We start from the raw sequence: 22,440 nt of genomic DNA, 5'->3' as shown, positions 1-22,440 counted from the left end.
AACAAGATAGATAAACCCTTAGCCAGACTAACGAGAGGACACAGAGAGTGCGTCCAAATTAACAAAATCAGAAATGAAAAGGGAGACATAACTACAGATTCAGAGGAAATTCAAAAAATCATCAGATCTTACTATAAAAACCTATATTCAACAAAACTTGAAAATCTTCAGGAAATGGACAATTTCCTAGACAGATACCAGGTATCGAAGTTAAATCAGGAACAGATAAACCAGTTAAACAACCCCATAACTCCTAAGGAAATAGAAGCAGTCATTAAAGGTCTCCCAACCAAAAAGAGCCCAGGTCCAGACGGGTTTAGTGCAGAATTCTATCAAACCTTCATAGAAGACCTTATACCAATATTATCCAAACTATTCCACAAAATTGAAACAGATGGAGCCCTACCGAATTCCTTCTATGAAGCCACAATTACTCTTATACCTAAACCACACAAAGACCCAACAAAGAAAGAGAACTTCAGACCAATTTCCCTTATGAATATCGACGCAAAAATACTCAATAAAATTCTGGCAAACCGAATTCAAGAGCACATCAAAACAATCATCCACCATGATCAAGTAGGCTTCATCCCAGGCATGCAGGGATGGTTTAATATAAGGAAAACCATCAACGTGATCCATCATATAAACAAACTGAAAGAACAGAACCACATGATCATTTCATTAGATGCTGAGAAAGCATTTGACAAAATTCAACACCCCTTCATGATAAAAGTCCTGGAAAGAATAGGTATTCAAGGCCCATACCTAAACATAGTAAAAGCCATATACAGCAAACCAGTTGCTAACATTAAACTAAATGGAGAGAAACTTGAAGCAATCCCACTAAAATCAGGGACTAGACAAGGCTGCTCACTCTCTCCCTACTTATTCAATATAGTTCTTGAAGTTCTAGCCAGAGCAATCAGACAACAAAAGGAGATCAAGGGGATACAGATCGGAAAAGAAGAGGTCAAAATATCACTATTTGCAGACGACATGATAGTATATTTAAGTGATCCCAAAAGTTCCACCAGAGAACTACTAAAGCTGATAAACAACTTCAGCAAAGTGGCTGGGTATAAAATTAACTCAAATAAATCAGTTGCCTTCCTCTATACAAAAGAGAAACAAGCCGAGAAAGAAATTAGGGAAACGACACCCTTCATAATAGACCCAAATAATATAAAGTACCTCGGTGTGACTTTAACCAAGCAAGTAAAAGATCTGTACAATAAGAACTTCAAGACACTGAGGAAAGAAATTGAAGAAGACCTCAGAAGATGGAAAGATCTCCCATGCTCATGGATTGGCAGGATTAATATAGTAAAAATGGCCATTTTACCAAAAGCAATCTACAGATTTAATGCAATCCCCATCAAAATACCAATCCAATTCTTCAAAGAGTTAGACAGAACAATTTGCAAATTCATCTGGAATAACAAAAAACCCAGGATAGCTAAAGCTATCCTCAACAATAAGAGGACTTCAGGGGGAATCACTATCCCTGAACTCAAGCAGTATTACAGAGCAATAGTGATAAAAACTGCATGGTATTGGTACAGAGACAGACAGATAGACCAATGGAATAGAATTGAAGACCCAGAAATGAACCCACACACCTATGGTCACTTGATTTTTGACAAAGGAGCCAAAACCATCCAATGGAAAAAAGATAGCATTTTCAGCAAATGGTACTGGAGGGCAACATGTAGAAGAATGCAGATCGATCCATGCTTATCACCCTGTACAAAGCTTAAGTCCAAGTGGATCAAGGACCTCCACATCAAACCAGACACACTCAAACTAATAGAAGAAAAACTAGGGAAGCATCTGGAACACATGGGCACTGGAAAAAATTTCCTGAACAAAACACCAATGGCTTATGCTCTAAGATCAAGAATCGACAAATGGGATCTCATAAAACTGCAAAGCTTCTGTAAGGCAAAGGACACTGTGGTTAGGACAAAACGGCAACCAACAGATTGGGAAAAGATCTTTACCAATCCTATAACAGATAGAGGCCTTATATCCAAAATATACAAAGAACTCAAGAAGTTAGACCGCAGGGAAACAAATAACCCTATTAAAAAATGGGGTTCAGAGCTAAACAAAGAATTCACAGCTGAGGAATGCCGAATGGCTGAGAAACACCTAATGAAATGTTCAACATCTTTAGTCATAAGGGAAATGCAAATCAAAACAACCCTGAGATTTCACCTCACACCAGTGAGAATGGCTAAGATCAAAAACTCAGGTGACAGCAGATGCTGGCGAGGATGTGGAGAAAGAGGAACACTCCTCCATTGTTGGTGGGATTGCAGACTGGTAAAACCATTCTGGAAATCAGTCTGGAGGTTCCTCAGAAAATTGGACATTGAACTGCCTGAGGATCCAGCCATACCTCTCTTGGGCATATACCCAAAAGATGCCTCAACATATAAAAGAGACACGTGCTCCACTATGTTCATCGCAGCCTTATTTATAATAGCCAGAAACTGGAAAGAACCCAGATGCCCTTCAACAGAGGAATGGATACAGAAAATGTGGTACATCTACACAATGGAATATTACTCAGCTATCAAAAACAACGAGTTTATGAAATTCGTAGGCAAATGGTTGGAACTGGAAAATATCATCCTGAGTGAGCTAACCCACTCACAGAAAGACATACATGGTATGCACTCATTGATAAGTGGCTATTAGCCCAAATGCTTGAATTACCCTAGATCCCTAGAACAAAGGAAACTCAAGACGGATGATCAAAATGTGAATGCTTCACTCCTTCTTTAAATGAGGAAAAAGAATACCCTTGGCAGGGAAGGGAGAGGCAAAGATTAAAACAGAGACTGAAGGAACACCCATTCAGAGCCTGCCCCACAGGTGGCCCATACATATACAGCCACCCAATTAGACAAGATGGATGAAGCAAAGAAGTGCAGACCGACAGGAGCCGGATGTAGATCGCTCCTGAGAGACACCGCCAGAATACAGCAAATACAGAGGCGAATGCCAGCAGCAAACCACTGAACTGAGAATAGGTCCCCCGTTGAAGGAATCAGAGAAAGAACTGGAAGAGCTTGAAGGGGCTCGAGACCCCATATGTACAACAATGCCAAGCAACGAGAGCTTCCAGGGACTAAGCCACTACCTAAAGACTATACATGGACTGACCCTGGACTCTGACCCCATAGGTAGCAATGAATATCCTAGTAAGAGCACCAGTGGAAGGGGAAGCCCTGGGTCCTGCTAAGACTGAACCCCCAGTGAACTAGACTATGCGGGGAGGGTGGCAATGGGGGGAGGTTTGGGAGGGGAACACCCATAAGGAAGGGGAGGGGGGAGGGTGATGTTTGTCCGGAAACCGGGAAAGGGAATAACACTTGAAATGTATATAAGAAATACTCAAGTTAATAAAAAAAAAAAAAAGGAAAATTAAAAAAAAAAAAAAAGAAAAAGAGTATGAGCCACCATGCTCAACAGAAAAGGCATTTTAAAAACTGTAGTACGAATACCAAGCATCTACGGATTGAATTTACCAACTAATATTTTACTATAAGACAAAGTTTTTTGCATGATTCTAGTATATTATACCCCAAATATTCATATCCAATTTTTAAAGCTCAAATCAAGCCTTTACACACCTACAATATCTTGTCTTTGTAAATCCTCGCTACAGGTGTGTCGAATGCTATAATCACTCTACCAGAAAGATACTGACTGTAGTTTAAAAGACAGAATCTAATAACATTTAGGAGTTCCACAAAGCTTGGAAAGTGAAACTAACAGTCAACCGTGGAATGGAGTGAATTTCTACACATTAGCTCGTAAGTCATTCCAAAGGCGTTCAAACGTCTTTCAAAGATTTCAAATGTACAATTATTTTTGCTGTCACTCAATGCATAGAATCCACACTGAGAGAGAGAGAGAGAGAGAGAGAGACAGAGACAGAGACAGAGACAGAGACAGAGACAGAGACAGAGACAGAGACAGAGACAGACAGAGAGACAGAAAGGTGCTTTTATTGGTTCATTTGAATGAAAAACTTTAATGAATACAAATGTTTTCCCAAACACTTTTTCTATATATTACAATTCACCTAGCAAGACTAGAAAGTGGGAATAAAAAAAAAAGACAACAGTAAAGTGGACCATCTCCCATCTTCCCTTCAGAATGAAAATATGGCAAACTCCAGATTCCCACTGGAGTGACTAGGCAAACAGAGAGGAGCTGCCTAGAGCCTGGGTCTACCATGGTGTCCCATGAAGGAAGGAAACACAAATCACCTGGACCACTGGCTTGCCCAGCCTCGCTTCCCTTGCCTGCTATTGGCAACCATGTTCTGACTCTGTGACCACCCGGTTTCAAGCCTGGACTCCTACATATCTGTAGCCACCATAAGTGTGCGCCTAAGGATGTACATAATACACAGAGCGCTCTTACTGATGGGGCTTCTCACCACTGGGAGACAGAAGCTTAGATTTGCAGCCATCAGGCTGAGGAAGACTACTCCATCCACCCGATGCTGCCCCACCCTGCTTTCTGTAGCTTTATAACCTGAGCGCAAATGAAGGGGGGATCAGGAAGAGATAAGCCAATGACTATTACAAGAATGACAAGAATCATAGTAAGCAGCTGCTATAGTGAAAGGCATGAGAAATGCCTTTTGATTTTGAACCTTCCTTTCTGGTACTGCTTAGCTGACAGATGAGTTTAAAGGTGGCCCAGCAGGTAGAACCTGAGAAGGAGCCTGTGCACTTGTACAAAGAAATTGATTTGTGTGCTGGGCGCATGACTAGGTTGGCAAACTGCTGCAGAACAAGCATGAAGTCTCAAGTTCAATTCCCAGAAGGTATGGGTTTTTATTTTGCTTTTTTTAAAAAGCTAAGCATAGCAGTGCAGTGTGAGCCGCTAATCTTAGCACTGGCTAAGTCTGGGTTGGGAACATCCCTGGAGTTTAGGACCAGTCAAACCAAATCAGTGAGCTCCGGGTTTAATAAAAAACCCAGACTCTAAATACATAAGCAAATAAGTAAGGTGGAGACTAAGAAAGTTACTCAAAGACAACCTCAGGCCTTCACCTGCACACAGACACCTATGAACACATACACACACTCACACACACGCACATGCACACGGGCACACACATGTACACACGAGTAGACATGCACACAAGTGCCCACACACATACATATAGGCATGCATACATTCATTCACACAAACACACTTGTACATGCACACATGTGTACATATGCACACATATACATACACACTTGCACACACATGCACAACACACACATGCACACACACAAACACACATACACAAAAATATTTTTAGGATTTTTATTGCTTAAACCCTACTTATTTTTTAAATTGGCATTATGGAAGCCAGGGGAATACCTGAAATTTATCATGCCATGCATTTCCCAACTTCGCAGGATCAGTTTTATTTCTTGTTCCCCTCCACATTTCAGTGCAAAGGATAAGCTTTATCTGAGGATGAGCTATGGAATAAACAGATGCCTCAGGCTCCAGAGTTTCCGACCCCCATTCCTTAGCATGTTTGGCCTTAGGAGATGCTGTTGCTTCCCTATTCCAAAGTGAACTGGGATCCTATTCCTGTAACACATAAACCCTCTACCTATTCAAACACAGCAGTTTCCAACTAGTTGGCCAGAAAGGCAGCCCGACACGGTAGAGGGCAGGCACTATGAAGAGAAGCCAGATCTGCTTTCGACAGGCCTGTGAGGGCTGGCAGAGGGAAATTTCCTGCCTCAAAGGAGAGAGGTGAAGCTACCAGGAAATCATCTAGCAAGCTGTATATTCAGGAAGGAGCCAGTTACTAAGGATGGCTTGCTGGTTGGAAAGTAGTCATGGGCTGCTCTCTAGCAGCTGGGGACAGCTAAGGTGCAAGGGATGCACAAAACCACATAATTGTGTGTCATAGAAGCGTGTCTGTAGATGAGAATTCCCACTAGGATGAGATGCATTCCACACACAAACATCTAGCCAGCAAAAATGGGCATCTATGTTGTTTAGAATGCCCGGCTATGCCCAGTATTGGCAAAGCGCATGCTTAAAAATCAAGACAAATGTAAAACTCTCAAACAGACTTAGCACCTAATATTTCCATTAGCCCTAGGGGTTTCCTACACAGAACCTTCCAACGAAAAGCCAACTGTCTGTGAAGTGTGCCATCCCTAGAGCACGCTATCTACCCCAAACGTAAGTCAAAGGATGGTGTCTGTTAAACTAAGGCTCAGCTTTAAGCAACCCGACTACACTTGAATCATCAAACGCTAAAGCACTCCAAATTGGTAAAATGAAGTGCAGCTGGATCTCACCATGCTTGTTTGCTGGAATCCTTTGGAGAGTTCAAGGATAATGGTCCTAAAGATGTCTAAAGTGTTTATTCTCAGCTCCAGTGGTTGCTTTGAAAGCCCAGAGTGGAATCAAGTTCATTGCCCACTGTGAAGGGATTAAGGGATGGTGTCATTACCATGGTTCCCACTCCTACTCTAGGATATGAAGACCAGAGTAACAAACACACAACACTCCTGGGGTTGCACGATAGAGCCCCGTGGCCAGTGGCTTTGAGTGGCTCAAGGATGCACACTCTACTTTGGCGTCACCGAGTTGAGGGCAAACCTCCCTAGGCCAGTGGTTCACAAGTGTGGTTCCAGCTTCTCAGTCTGTCTCTTCACATGAGGTCTCAATTTCCAGCCTCAAACTGCAGACTCTTTAGCTTGGCAGCATAAAACACCCCAATCCAGGGGTGATCAACTCAGGGCACAAGATCAGCTTGGAACACCCCCTGATGGCATGTTTCAGGACTGAAGGAGCTCGGGCTCACAATTCACCTAGCTTCCCTTTGCTAAGTTGAATACAGAAGTCTCCTGGGATCATCGGATGTGAAGGAAATTCGGGTCTTCCTAGGTTTTAAAAAAAAATAAAAACTGGCTGGTTTTTCTTCACAGTCTCATATAATCCAGGCTGGCATCAAACCCCATAGTGTAGCCAAGGATAACGTTCCTCTTGCCTCTTCTTCCCCAAGTATTAGGACTATAGACGGACACTGCCATTCTTGGTGTTTGCAGTACTGGGAATGAAATCAAGGGTTTACACTTGCTAGGCAAACACACTACCAGCTGGGCTACATGCCCAGTGTCTTTACATATAGTCAGTTTTTCTAGCTCTTTCTCACTCCTGTCGACCCTTGGAGTAAAGCACAGTGCTATGTTACGATAGCAACCGTGGTACTGCTCAGATGAATCGGAAACATTCCCGAATGTCCTCCAGAGAAATTAGTGCCACAAAACTAGTGATTTGGGCTTGTTTTGTCTTAAATTCAACGTGTAAGTGCATTTTGCTTAACGTCTTTCTCTGCAGTGTGTGCAGCTGTTACCCATGGGAGCCAGAAGAGGGCTCTGGACACCTTGGAGCTGGAGCCACGGGTGGTTGCGAGCCACCACGCGGGCGCTGCAAATCAAACCTGGGTCCTCTGCAGGAACAGCAAGTGCTCTTAACTGTTAAGCCATCTCTCCAGCCCCGAGATTTATTTATTAGGCCTGTCTTTTCTACAGATTCCCCTTTGTTCTTACTGCTCTTTGAGAAAGTTTCAGTTCGCTGTAAGGTCACCATATTCCACATACATCGCATTAAGCATTCGATCCTCGTTTGTCCCATTAAATAAGAACTGACCAGATGGATACCCCTCTGCTTTCTCTCCCCAGCAGGTTTTGAGCAATTAAATACGATTATTTTTACTACGTATTTTATGTATCAGCCAGATGCTGTCTGTGGTCGTTTCTGGGAAAGATCACTCTGTGGAGGTTACACAGATACGTGTTTTCCTTTGGGAGATGGAACTCCTGAGTATGACCAGGAAAGCACAAGAAACTGATTCACTCTCGTACGCTAGTTCCAGTGACAAAGCAGGCCCAATAGCTCAGCGTCTGTGAAGAGAACGATCTATTCAAAGCTTCCTTCTTTATTTCTTTGCGTTCTGCTTGTGTTGCGTCAGCAATAGAAAACACAAAACCCATCTGGGTGGATATCAGCTTCCCACTGTACTTTTGCTGTTTTCCAAAGAACTCATTTGGCTTCTGGAAGCTGTCTGTTCCCAACATGGGAAAGTGTTGGCTCACTCAAGACCTTGCGTGCAACTACTTACCACAAAGACTCATTTCTAGATATCCCTGACAGTTTCTGCACAGCTCTTTCTGGCTTCCATGCAGGCTAATTCATCTGCATTTCTCATTAGCACTGAAACGATCCAGAATCAAGCAAAGAATTCATAATTATAAAACCGCTCTGTGATTACACGAGTCATTTTCTCCCCATGCATACACACATTTAGAACTCAAATAATTTCTCCTAAAAACAAACCTAATCTCTTAAAAGTCGTAGAACTACATACAGGTCACCCAAAATTATGACATTAGCATCGACAGAAATACTCAACCACATTATCAAATGGCTAGGCAGAGGTGGCCTCTAACACACCAAGTCAGACTCCACACAATCGTGGTTTTGAATGTATGGAGAATGAACAGGCAAGAACATTTCAGTTTGGAAAACCTGACCATGTCCTGTCAAATACTTCAAGATGTGCTGGTGTGGATTCTGGCTTCAGCACTGACTGTTTTGTTCTTGGACAGAATCTCACTGTGTAGCCTGTATTGGCCTGGAACTCTCCATGTGGTCTCCATGTAGACTAGGATGGGCCTGAAGTCACTGAGACATGCCTCCTAAGTCCCTTTAAGCGGCCATTTCATGAGTGCTTTAAGAGGAAAGTTTTGGCCTAGCATGTTTAATGGCAACACTGTGACCCTCTGGGGAAAGAGAAAGCTTGTCCTTATTCAACTGAATCTTTTCACACAGAACATGCCATTTATTCTCTGATTGTGCAAACCATCTCTCCCCAGTGCTTGGAAGTACACCGATCTCCTTACAGTAAAACATGATTTTGGGGCCCTAGCTTGGGGTGTTTCCCTTCCCCATCACTGAACATTTCAGCTTTCTATGGCAAGAAGTTGTTTACACCCTTGGCAGCTGATTTGGGGCCAGGACTTTCCATGACACCTTTCCCCCTCGCTTGTTGTTGTTAAGTTGTTTACTCTCCTGTGTTGGGTCCAGGACTTTCTGTTTCCCTGGTTGGGGATTTTCACCTGCTTTATTGTTTTTCCACAGCTTTTGCCTCTGGTATATAAGGAGATCTCAGTAAAGCCGGGATGGCATTCTTTTAACATGGATGACTCATGCATGGAGTATGTGTTTCTTCTTAAATCTCGAAGGCCTACGCCTGGTTCTCAGTGTCCTGACAACGCAGGTGTCGTCACATGGTCCCCTTAGAAATGACCTGTTCCTGTGTTTAATAGTGACTGCCATCAGCTGGGACCCATTAAAGTCATCTGTGCAGCAAGCAGATAAACAGTCAGGTAAGAAGGGCCAATCATGCCTCAGGAAGAATCCCAAAGTCCTTAGGACAAATTGTCCCTCAAAATACAGCATTATTTACCTTTGGACCAGGCCACGCTCACCAGCTTCTAATAGGGTTGAGAGACTCACGGGTCTTAATTTCCTGCATGCATCATAACGGTCCACAGGGGTCAATTCCAGTGATGCCTCATATACATTAAAATGGGAGATAATGACGCCTGCTCACTTGATCAACTAAAATGACCAGCTGGGTTTAATGGGAGGAAAACAGAAACCCCACTGCAATTAGAATAGCTTCAAAGGTGATGGGTGTAATTATTTTCCGTGATAATTCTTCTCCAAAGGTGACTGGCCACTGTGCTTGTGAGTACCAGGGCCAGCATATGACAAAGTTGGATGAGGCCCTCCGAGCTAAGGCACAGGCCAGGCGTCAGCACTCCGCCTCAGTGCCTCAGTGCTGGGGAAAGCAGGACTTCTTTTCCGTTCTTGCTTTAGTTGTTTCCTTTAGTTAGTGAGGTGCTTTGAGGGAATTGCTTAATTGACTCCCGAGAGGCAAATTCTAATTTAGAACGGTACAAAGTGTTTTCTCTTTCTAGCCATAAAACATTTTCTTGGATTTGTTCTAATTATCCTTGGGGGGTGGGGGGAGACATGATCTTGGGTCTGAAAGCTCCGTTATGTCATCTGCCCTCACCCCTTCCCTTCACAGAGGCAGACACAGGTCAAAGGACACACGTGGACTGGACGGAGGTCTCTCAGAGAGAAGCAGAGGCTGGGCTAGACGTCAGTGCAGGAGAGGATGAACAGGACTGACTCCACCAGTGCTTCTGTTCATGACTAACAGCAGAGGAATTCAGAGGAGGAAGGGAGGGAGGGAGGGAGGGAGGGGATGAAAAGGCACCATTTACAAGGCTCGGGTTCTGCAGGTGGTAGAGGTATCAGCAAGCTGACAGAAGCTGGAGGGAAGGCAGAGTCACAGAGCAAAGGGACATACAGAACATGAGACCACTCACGAGTCACAGCTCTGTTTGTGGGTCCCTAGCTGCATGAAGGTGAGCCTCAAAAGTAACCGCAGACTCGGCAGCTGGATTCCCATCCAGCTTGCCGATTGCCTACTCATTTACTTTTGCAGTCCTGGGTATCAAGGTCCAGGGCCTTTCTCAGGCTACAAGCATGCCATTCCTATACCAGGGCTACTTCTCCAAGCTTGGACTTACCTGCGTATGTGCGCACCGTGCACAGGTGTGCACACACATACACATGCACACGCACATGTGTGCGCTTGTGTGCAAGTCAATGCATATGCGGGTGTGGGAAGTAGAGGCCAGCCTTGGTGTCCTTCCTCAGATGCAGTCTGCCTGGTTTTTAGACAGAAGCCTGTGACTCACTGCACAGGAAGATGCCTGGTCACAGGCAGACGCCACCACATGCCCAGTTTTTATTTTTCTTCATTAAAAGAAATCATTTAAAGAAAAAAAAGAAAACAAAGACCCTTGAGACAGGCAAGGGTGATTGATGTCCCACGATGGGCAGGAGGTGCTCCCACGCTGGGCAGGAGGTGCTCGTAGCAATATTTTTTTTTTCTGTTTTCAAGACAGGGTTTCTCTACGTAGACCAGGCTGGCCTTGAACTCACAGTGATCCACCTGTCTCTACATGTGAGTTCTGGAATTAAAGATGTAGCACCACCACCACCACCTCCACCTGCTCAAAGTACTTTTAGGCTCCAGCCCAGACCACCCACCCCTCAGGCCCACCAAAAGTGAACAAAATAAATAAGCACAGAGACTTTTTGTATTTAAAATTCAGTGTTATTCACATTTTCTTGCAACAACATCATAATCTCGTTAGCAAACAATTAATGAGAGTGTTCTGTACAGCACAGAAGGTCAGGTGGATGCCAGGGCAGGGCTCCAATGGGAGGCAGCACAGGGAGGCAGAGTGTCCCTTTGCTGTAGCACCCATTTTAATTTTGATCCCATTTTTAATTTATTTATTATGCGTCAGAGATAGGGGACATGGCTATGTGATCATCGAGGACAATCTTTGGTGTCCGTTCTCCCCGTCCACCCTGTAGTTACTGAGAGCGGAACAGGGTGTCAGGTCTGGTAACAAGCACCCTTCCCTCCAGGCCCCGCCTGCCCTGGAATCTCAGGTCTCAGGCAATTTAACTCCATTTTCCCTTCAGAATTTTCTGCAGTACGGGTTAGTAGAAACATTTTTTCCTGAGTTTTTCAGAGAAAATCTTCACAAAATTAATAAATGCAGACATCTTGGTAATGAAGACCATTTCAACCTTTCTTGATTTGAGTTCCACATTTAGATTCGACTGGTTTGTTTCCTCTATTGTTCTGAGTTGATTTCAGGGGGGATTTTAGTGGGGGGGGAGTCAGTTAATGGCTCTGTAATTACATAACCTTAGCAATTATGCAAAAACATTTTTTAAAAAAAAATTTGTTGCAAGATGCTTTTCTGGGCTGGCTGCTGACCTAAGACATTGGAAGATCGTGATAAGCCGCATATCGTCCAGTCACGTGATGGTAAATCTGTGAGGAAAGCCAGGTTCACTAATTAATAATTAAGCAAGACCCGCATTAAGCAGTAATTATGCTGTTGCACAATAATAACTTTACTCGGCGCTGCGTTAGCACGCCTCTCCGCAGAATTTACACCCGACCTCTACAACAGGCGCAGGTCTGCTTGCAGGAGGCAGAGACTCCGCTCAGGTTTCCTCAGCCTCCCCTCTTCCAAGGACAAAGTGCTTTACTCACCTGTCTCTCGATGTCGGAGAGCAGAGAGCTGGCCCCTATCCGGAAGAGGTCGGGAGTCAGCCACTCATCCCCCAGTTCCTCCTTTACCAGAGAGAGCCACACAAGGGATTCCTTCGCTGTACGGATGCCTCCTGCAGGCTTAAAGCCTACCTAAGGAGGAGAGGAGAGAAGCCACTGTCAAAAGTGTCCCCCATCTTGAGTCACACTTTCCTTCTCAGCAAAGGGACCTGTTCCAGCAGAACCTTACCTGACCAAACTTCAAAATAACTTTTCCAAGGTAAGGGGGAACTGGGCCCTGCTTCTGAAGGGGCAAGAACGAGGCATGTGTCACGTCATTAACCTCCACTGTCTAGACTAAATCTGCACATCTGAAGAAGCCAAGGGAGGTGTCGAGAGACAAAATGCACCACAGGTGTCCATCCAGTCTACACTGCTTCCAGTGAGCCCTTATCTGGAGGTGCAAGGTACGTGTGTACTTAAGATGGACTCGGTGTGGCCACGAGGTCAACCAAATCAAACCGGCAGCCATCAGCAAAAAGAACTACAGTTGCTTTAATCAGCTGAGCTGCAGGCTTCTTCTCTGCAGCTATACACGCGTGGAGTTCTATAAAGCAGGCCAGCCATTAGTGTAAGCATGGGAGAGTCTATGGGGATGGTCATAAACCAGCCCAATTCATGGCTGAGAGCCATCTTGAACCCATGCTTTTTCAGAGGACGTGCATTCAGTTCTTAGCACTCATGTTGAGGGGCTCCGTCTCCTGGGGTTCTGGTGCCCTTTTCTGACTTCCTCAGGCACCCACATATACATGGTGCACACAGACACGCAAGCATGTATGCACATATGCATACATACACGATACATACAAACACACAGGCATGCATGCACACATAAATCCTTTAAAAAAAGATATAGCCCAAAACAGCCAATACGTGCTGTTTCTAGAGTATGTCTGATATCCATTAGAAAAGAACAGGTCCCATATATCGTAATCTGATAGTCCCTTGGATTCACTTGTCCTAGGGATGTAACCATCCAAAAGAGTAGCCAAATCTATACCCACAAGCTGCCAAGTCACACCGGGGCTTCTGTCAGAAAGATCACGATAGCAGGAGGCACTTCGAACAGCATAGAGAAAGTGACTAATGAAGCAACCGGAGGCCACCGGGTGAACCGGACCACTGCCACAGAACAGGGTCGGGAATGGACTCTGAGTGGTTCCCCTGCCTCAGTCACACATGGGGCAGCTAGCTCAGCAAGAGTACTGCCCTTCTAGCCATTGTTGAGGAATGGCTAACAAACAAATCAAGCAAAGCCATGAGCCGACAGCAGCATGCATGGTGACCAGAGGAGCCTTTCTGCGGGTTGGGCAGTGTTCATAGAGATTTTCTATAAATATATTTCAGTGTCAACAACTCCAGTCCGTCATGTTTTCAAAAAGAAGTTCTTATATATGTTAATATTGTTCAAGGGAGAGAATACAGAAAACATAAATCTGTGATGAAATCAATCATGAAATATTAAACTCTAGCTTCTCAGGGGCAGCACCTGGGAAGGTGGGCTTTTGTACCATACGGCAGGGTTTGCATCACTGGAGGAGGAACCACCCACCGCACCACCACTTAGCTTGCTGTCAACAACTTTAAGGCAGTGCCTGGCTTGCAGGTGCAGATACGGTTCCGGCTGTTGGATATCAAACGTAACAAAGTAACTAGGATGTGTCTTTTACTTGGCCTTTGCTTAACGTTAAGTGGGAGCAAGAAAGACCATAAAGGAAGGATATAATGACAAACAAAATTCCCCTCCGCAACAAAGTAACTAGGATGTGTCTTTTACTTGGCCTTTGCTTAACGTTAAGTGGGAGCAAGAAAGACCATAAAGGAAGGATATAATGACAAACAAAATTCCCCTCCGCTCGGGCCTGGACCACTGAGCACTTGCCTGTTCTCTGAGACCTGATTTTTGCTGTCCAAAAGCTGTGCTGGGAAGGGACATGGTCATGTTTGCCCCTGAGAATTACCACAGGTCAGCATCACCTGTGATCACCCACCCAAGAGCCATTCCTTTAGTTCCCAGCAACATGCTTTAGCTCAGGAAACATGGATGCCACGGTAACCTTCCAGATCCACAGCTGCTAAGACCTGGAGCCCGGAAACCCATGTGCGCAACAAGTTGAGTCTCAGATGTTCCAAAGCCAGTGCTTTATCAGAATCCTTCTGTGACCCAGCAGAATTAGTTTGTTAAATGACCTTAGCAATGAATCTGGTGGGCCTGGAAATGGTGACAGTGACAACTGAAAGGAAGAAGAATTTCTCCTCATATGGTTTCTCTTTGAAAACAAAACAAACCAAAAATAACAAGAAAACTCTGGGGTTGGGGATTTAGCTCAGTGGTAGAGCGCTTGCCTAGGAAGCACAAGGCCCTGGGTTCGGTCCCCAGCTCCAAAAAAAAAGAACAAAAAAAACAAAAACAAAAACAAAAAAAAAACAAGAAAACACTCACTAAGTTGGCAGATCTGCATCAATGCAGCAAGACCGCCAAGTAGATGCAAGTGGGGTCAGTGTGCGCTACGATAACAACAGCTATTTTCCTACCTGTGCTTAACACTATGAGTTCTTCCAGAGAGAATTCTGCTACAGATTTCCTCTCACAAGGAGCACAATCCATGGAAGTCTCTAATTCCAGAATAAATCTAAGCTACAGTCAGTTATAAAGTCATAAAGACAGTCCATCCACCACGTAAAGCATTAAAGGTCTGCTTGAAGGAGGTTCTAGGTGGCAGAAATCAAGATACTGGTTTTTAAAAGATGCCCCTCATGAAGGGAAATCTCATTATATTGAACACACACACACACACACACACACACACACACACTCACACACCTATTCAACTATGAAGAAAATTTCTTAGATAAGTTGTAACTAGGCAAGCAACTTGAAGTGAAAATTCCAAATTCGGTTTTTAAGAAACACCTCATATGCATTTTTCCTTTTAACTTCATACGTTTCAAAAAATTCTGTGTTATTCTTCAAAAACCTGACAAAAGGTAGCATATACCCTCCTCAGCTCGACACTCTCCCAAGCAGCATGTCCACCTTCCATAAAACACACACACACACAAAAATGGATATTTAATTCAAGAGCCATAGGAGGGAAGTTAGCTTCTCCCCGCTGTTACGCCGCATTTCATTATTCTGTTTAATAAGTTCATCTCCTCGAGAATTTTCTCTTCACCTCATATTATTAAAAGTAATAAGTTTTTCTGGACCGGGGGTTTCCCAACAGAAAAACCAATTTACGTGTGTCCTTCAATAATGACGGGAGGAGATGATTTCCCATTATCCTGCCTACTTTTCGTGTCGCCACCACAGCTTATCATTCAATAAATGTTACTCTGCGATTCTTTCCATTCCGGAAGTTAAATCTCTATATTAACCTGTTTTCGCCGGCCAACGCCTTGCCAGAAAAACCTGTGTCGCCACACAATTAGTTGCTTAAAGAAGCCATTTAGGAATCTCTTGTCAGTGCTGAAACTGTCTTCCATTAATAAAAGGACACAGAGTGAGTTTACATCTTGATCACACAGTGTGCCCGCGCTCACACACATGTTAATCGCAGGCCTCCCCCAACCCAAGTGTTCTTCTGTAGTGAAAGGTAAATTAAACATTTATCTTAATAAAGGCGACTCATTCACACCTTCTGCACAGGGAGACGGGTGTACTGTGGGCTGTGAGGAGGGTTATAAATAGCATTCTCTTCACTTTGAAGGAAGATTTGCTGGCAATAACTTACCTTGTTTCCAGTTTTCCAGAAGAAATCTCTAATGGCCCGCAGCATCACGATGGCTACCGGGAAGGTGGCGTTTACTGTTTCTTTTCCAGTAGAGGTCTTAATAAAATCTGATCCTAAGACAGAAGCAAGAAAAACTCCCAGGTTAATTAAGAACTTACCTTTTACATTTTAGTCACTGAAAGAAATGAGTTGTGTGCAATCCCACCCCCCCCCAACACACACACACCCATGGAATACTTTATTTTTTGGTAATAAGGTGAAAAACAGAAAGGAAAAGCTCCCTTTAAAATAACTCTGTTTATACGTAAGAGGCAGAAGAAAAGGAGAAGGGTTGTAAATTGCCGTCTTCTGGGCACACACAGCCACTGCAATCGCATCCCTCCACAGCAGAAGCTGTCACTACCAGGCCTGTACATGACTGAGCCCGTCATTTCTCAGTCATGGATGGAGCTCTGCCCTCCCTGCTAAACTCTTTGCTACTGGTCAGTTCTGGAGAGGGGCAATCAGTGTCTTTGGTTGAGAACCCATGGCTGAGCCCGCCAGGCTCCAAGGGACAGACAGTTCTAAACACAAAGTTGCATGGCCCTGGTCAAAATTCATGGATCACAAAACAAACACAAAGACATCAATGTATGAAAGGAAAAAACAGATGGTTGAGGGGAGGTGGAGGGCTAGAAGGGGGTAATAGAAGGGTGAGAGGGGGGTGGTTATAGGAAGGGTGGGCAGAGTATAGGGAAGTGGGCGGGGACTAAAGGTAGGCAGGTATAGGCAGGTGGGTGGGGTCTAAGAAGGGTGGGCAGGTATAGGTAGGTGGGTGGGGTCTAAGAAGGGTAGGCAGTAGGAAGGTGGGTGGGGTCTAAGAAGGGTGGGCAGGTATAGGCAGGTGGGTGGTCTAGAAAGGGTGGGCAGTAAGTGGGCGGGTCTAAGAAGGGTGGGCAGGGTATAAGGAAGTGGGCGGGGTCCAGGAAGGGGGGAGTAATAATGCAACACACGCTTGTATAAAATGAAAAGAAAAACACTTAAAAACTTTGCCTTTCACCACCAGATAAATTAAATTAGCCACTCAGTGGGTTCTCATAGACTCTGATACTCTTGCCTCTATATTTCACAGCCAATTAAAATCCAGTTGGTTTGTTTAATGCATAACTGAGATGAATAAAAACAATGTTATGCCCTGTGCTCACCACCATGTATCTTGACACTCTTCCCACAGAACCGTGGGGTGCTTACTCACTCCATGCTCATCCTCTCACACTCGGGAGGAAACGTACACACAGCACAGGTGTGACAGCCCCGGAACTGTCACCAGGTGACTTGTGTCGCTTTCATGAAGCGGCGGACCTCCCACGCAGGTGAGGATTTCATGAACGGTAGGGTACCCTTTCCTAGTTTGCACTTGTGTTCAACGACTCCCTTCTCTTGAGTCTTAAACCTGCTTGTGTAGTTTACAGCAGCAGGATCAGCACCTAGGAGCTGTGTGGTGTCGTGAGCACATACAGCCTTACCACTCCTATTACAAGAACTATCTTCAAAGAGGCCACCAAGACATGGAGAAGCTAAGTGGCTTCCTTGACATCACATGGCACAGAGTCTGTCTGTCCTTGTCTCCCTCTGTCTCTCTGTCCCCCTCCTCTCTCCCTTTCTCTATGAGAGTCTGTAAGTGATTTCAGCTAAAGCAGTTTACCTTGGCCTATCTGTTAGAACTGTCCCACTTATCTGGGGCCACACAGTCAGGCAAAACAGAAAAGCCTTCCTTCAGGTGGTCCCTGGCCCAGCAGTGCTCAAAACCCAACCAATCCATGCTCTGGAAAGCTCCACCATATATGGCTAGAGAAGAAAGTTCTCGGTCCTACTTAGGCGAGGGAAAACGGACCGTGATGCTGTATCCTGTATCACAGATGCACAGTTTTTAAAAGCTAGAGTTGGAGCTTGGAGTGCTTTCATTCACCACAAAAATGACAAATGGCTGAATCCATATATATCCACGCAGATTTAAATATTACCCAAGGAGTACGTACGCTGAAATGTCACGTGGTCACTCTGTGTTCAATTTGTCTCAGCTGAAATGAATTATATTTTCAGATGAAAGAAACCCATGTTCTGTATCCCCCAACACAGACCACTTAGGTGCAGGTTCACAGCTCTGTCCAAGGAATCTGGGCGACAATGCTTAAAATCAGTTTCGGTCTCTCTGAGTCTATTGAAGAAATGTGGGACAGAACATGAACTAAAAACCCAAATCTTCCCTTATGGTTGGGTTGAAGAGACACTTCCAGAGCTAGTCTGTACACCGGAAGACTCAATTAGACACACCTTTATTATACATGCTGGGAAATGTAAAAGCAGCTTCCCTACAAAACCATGGCAACCCTAGAGGAATAACATGAAGGGCTGGGAGTCAGCCTGGTGTCCAACTCTGGCTCTGGTAGCCATGCAAATTCAATCTCCCTCCTTTCTAGAATGGATCTGAAAATCCCTACTGCTACAGAGAGTTACACGAGGCATCAGAAGGGATAATATATGTAAAAGCACCAAATCCCTCAGGGACTATGCACACACAGATGAAGCAGAGGCCTTAGGTAGGGCCTCTGTGTTAGCGTCTGGGGTAGTGACCCACAGAAGCCCCATAATGCTCTAAGCAGTAGAGATTATGGGCCATTCTGAAGGGATCTCAGAAAGACCAGAAGGCTAAGCGAAATTTAGACAGGGAATTCGGGTTTAGAAGTCACAAAGACTCTTGGGAATTTTGTCTGGAAAGCCTAAGGAAGGCTGAATTCCAAAGTAAACTGATTGATGTTTCTGGTGAAAGAAATTCTGAGCCAGTAAAACACGCAGAGTGAGGTGGGGCTGTTGTTCACTATTGACTCGGATCTGCAGTGAGAAGGGGAGACGAAAGTAGGGTGAGGGGATAAGGAAAGAGGCACATGCTTGGCAGTGAAGGAGCTTGAGTCTCTTCAGGCCGAGAACAGATCAGGTGCAGACCATGTTTTCGTAATTATAAATATCACTAAGATTTGCCCTGGGACAGGAAGAAATGTACTTTGAAGGCAAATTCCCCTCATCAAGAGCCCCAGCATGCAGTGATGAGAATTCACTTAGAGGGAGATTGGGTTGAAAAGGTGAGTGTCTTCCGGGTACCCAGCTGGGGACATGTTTTCATAGGTTAAGTCACAAAGGCACACAGAGGCCTCTACAGCTACAGTTCTGTGCAAAGGGACAGGTGGCATCTCAAGGTGGCAGTAGATGAGAGCTCATCCGTTTGACAGCATCCATGTCCCGCTGGTTTGGCAGACAGGTAAGAAGGCAAGAGATAGGTCCTGGAGACTTGTACCTAGGCTCTAGAAAGCTATAGGGGGCACTCGACACACGCCATGGTCAGTCGCCCTGCAGGCAGCTCTCCTGCGTGAGCTATTCATGAAGCTATAGAGGTAATTAAGCAGCAGTGTAGAACCCAGGATGAGAGAGATGCTAGGAACATGGACTATCTGCCAAGAAGGGCTGACACAACAGAGAAATCACATGTGTGGCACCCACCAGGATTTGACGTTGTCCCTGCTGGGTTTCAGTCTTGTTTCAGGATTGTCTTTCCTGGACATCACCATTCCTTTCTTTTCAAATGGGAACTTGGACTTGGTGTACATCGGGAGACCATAACTTCTCTGAGACTACCAGACTCATAGTGAAGGGACTTCTTTGACTTTCAGAGCATTTTGGGTCTTTGAGCAGGGTTGGAACTGTAAGACTATGGACATTTCTAAAGTTGGACTCAATATATTTTATATGAAGGTGGCCATTAGTTTATGGATCTAGGAGCAGAACGGTGAAGGCTTGGTCCCTACATGGAAACATGTTCTGGAAGATTGTGGACCATGAAGCGGCAGAGCTGTGCCGAGCTTCACTGGAGGAAGATGGATGCTAGGAACAAAACTTGAGGTTTCAATGCCAAGCAACCAGAGCTTCCAGGGACTAAGCCACTACCTAAAGACTATACATGGACTGACCCTGGACTCTGACCCCATAGGTAGCAATGAATATCCTAGTAAGAGCACCAGTGGAAGGGGAAGCCCTAGGTCCTGCTAAGACTGAACCCCCAGTGAACTAGTCTATGGGGGGAGGGCGGCAATGGGGGGAGGGTTGGGAGGGGAACACCCATAAGGAAGGGGAGGGGGGAGGGGGATGTTTGCCCGGAAACCGGAAAAGGGAATAACACTCGAAATGTATATAAGAAATACTCAATAAAAAAAAAAAAAAAAAAAAAAAGAAGTGACATTTACAAAAAAAAAAAAAACTTGAGGTTTCTATCTTCATCCTTGCTTGGGGTCTATATCTTGGTCTTGTCTCTGCTTCCTGTTCTGCCAAGATGTGAGAGCTGAGGAGTTCCAGTCAAATGCTTCTGACACTAAAACTGAAGCAGATTCCCCTCATGACTTGCCCAACATGATGGACTGTTGTCCCTCAAACCACGAGTTGAAAATTCCTTCCTCTCTTAGTTGCTTTGTTGGATATTTGGTTGCAGCAATGCGAAAAGTAGAAAATACTCTAGCACTATGTATAAATACCATGAAAAGGACGCACTGCAGAAGGTCACCGTGCGCCTTCTTTTCTGAGGCTACAAGCCAACTGAGAAATGGGCGCGTGCCTGCCATACAGTGGGACGCGCTATTCGGGGAAACCACACCCTGCTCTTCTTCTGTCTGCTTAAGTTATCATTTACTGAAATGGGGTTTTGAGTCTCCTGCCGCAAACCCATTGGGAGTTGTGTAAAAGTTTGACTCTCATATTTTGATGCTCTGTTGCTAGGTACTGACTTTCTTAAAATTCATTTATTTATTCAGAGTGTGTGTGTGTGTGTGTGTGTGTGTGTGTGTGTGTGTGTGTATACGAGCACACACATGCATCTGTGTGTGCACATGCGTGCGTGCACATGCATGTGTTTGTGTATGTGTGTTGCCAGGGATCACATGTGGCAATTAGAAGACCGCGTGTGGGAACTGATTCTCTCCTTCCGCCACTCAGGTTCCTAGGACTGGACTCAGGTGGTCAGATTTGAAGTAAGTGCCTGTATTCGCTGAGCCACCCTAAGTATAGGCATATTAAGGAACCTTATGCCCTGTTAAAAACAAACAAACAAAAGCAATCCACTTGCCAAATATAAAAACCTTTTTTAAGCCGTCACGATGCTGCTAATGTCTGCACTGTGTAGAATACAGCTACTCCTGTAAGTTAGCACGGTGTGTCCTTCTCCAGCCCTTTCCCTTCAACCTCCGGGTCTTTATCATGGATTTGTTATAAACATTCAGTGGGAACTCAGTGGCTTTTTTTTAAGACTCTTTTTTTTTAATTGGTATATTTAGACCATTAAGATTTAAAATGATTATTAGTTCTGTTGGATTAATTTATACCATGTTCATATCTCCTCCATCTGTTACATTTTTTGTTTAATTTTCACATCCCTTTTGGGTCTTCTCTGGCTTATTTGAGCATTCTATTTGATTCCATTTCATTTCCTCTCCTCATAGCAATGATGCTTCTCTCGTACACTATTTAGAGACTTCCCCAGAGTACTTAATACACAGTTTTCCAGTTCACCCCAGTCCATCTTCAAGTAACACTGCACTCCTATGTGGGTACTGCCAGTGCTTTTGCTTTTCAATAAAGAGTTCTCAAATTGTTTCTTCTGTCGTCAAAGTCCTGCTGTTACTCATTACACTTTGGTCTTTCCCCACCTAAAAGCCTTCCTCTAACACTTCAGGGAAGACGATCTAGCACCTCCTCCCTCAGCTTTGGTTCCTGATCAGTGAAGAAGGACACACCACTGCTACAGAGCTCCACTGTTAAGAACTTTCCCTCAGTCATTGCTGACCTGATTTCTGATGAGAAGTCGACTTGCATCATTTCCTTTGTCTGCTGAGGTCATTTCCTTTGTCTGCTGAGGTCATTTCCTTTGTCTGCTGAGGTCATTTCCTTTGTCTGCTGAGGTCATTTCCTTTATCTGCTGAGGTCATTTCCTATGTTTGATGTGGTCCTTTTTTTTGTCTGTTGGGGTCATTTCCTTTGTCTGCTGAGGTCATTTCCTTTGTCCAATGAGGTCATTTCCTTTGTCTTGGGTAGGTAATATGTTTTCTTTCTCTGGCTTTAGTTTTTCAAGGTTTCCTGTTTGCCTTTGGCTTTCTCCTATTTGTATAAGCCATGACTAGGAACAATTTTCTTTTTCAGTCTCTGACTTTCTTAGAGCTGTGATTTATGTTCTGTCCTTAATTTTGGGACAATTCTGGCCATTACACAGTTCCTCTCTTTCTCTATTCTCTCTCTCTTTCTGATAATAGAATTATGCATGTGTCATGACTTCTGTAATTCTCCCCAAGTTTTTGTTGCTTTTGTCTTTCCTAAGCACTCCAGCTCTTTACATTTGAGTCTCAGAAGTGTCCATCGACCTGT

At 44.4% G+C, this 22,440-nt stretch overlaps 1 protein-coding gene across 1 annotated transcript in view; it reads right to left on the bottom strand.

The window, feature by feature from the left end:
• Window positions 1-11,229: 11,229 nt before the first annotated feature.
• The window catches only part of Dera (deoxyribose-phosphate aldolase), a 78,688-nt gene continuing 67,477 nt past the window's right edge, over window positions 11,230-22,440 (bottom strand). Inside the window, 3 exon segments of the mRNA NM_001399006.1 lie at window positions 11,230-11,986; window positions 12,212-12,361; window positions 16,003-16,115. Of these exon segments, the coding sequence (NP_001385935.1) occupies window positions 11,930-11,986; window positions 12,212-12,361; window positions 16,003-16,115 (320 nt within the window). The 3' untranslated portion in view covers window positions 11,230-11,929.

This window comes from Rattus norvegicus, chromosome 4 (assembly GCF_021556685.1).
Source record: "Rattus norvegicus strain SHRSP/BbbUtx chromosome 4, alternate assembly SHRSP_T2T, whole genome shotgun sequence".
NCBI lineage: Eukaryota > Metazoa > Chordata > Mammalia > Rodentia > Muridae > Rattus > Rattus norvegicus.
This window is presented reverse-complemented; position numbering and strand designations above follow the sequence as displayed.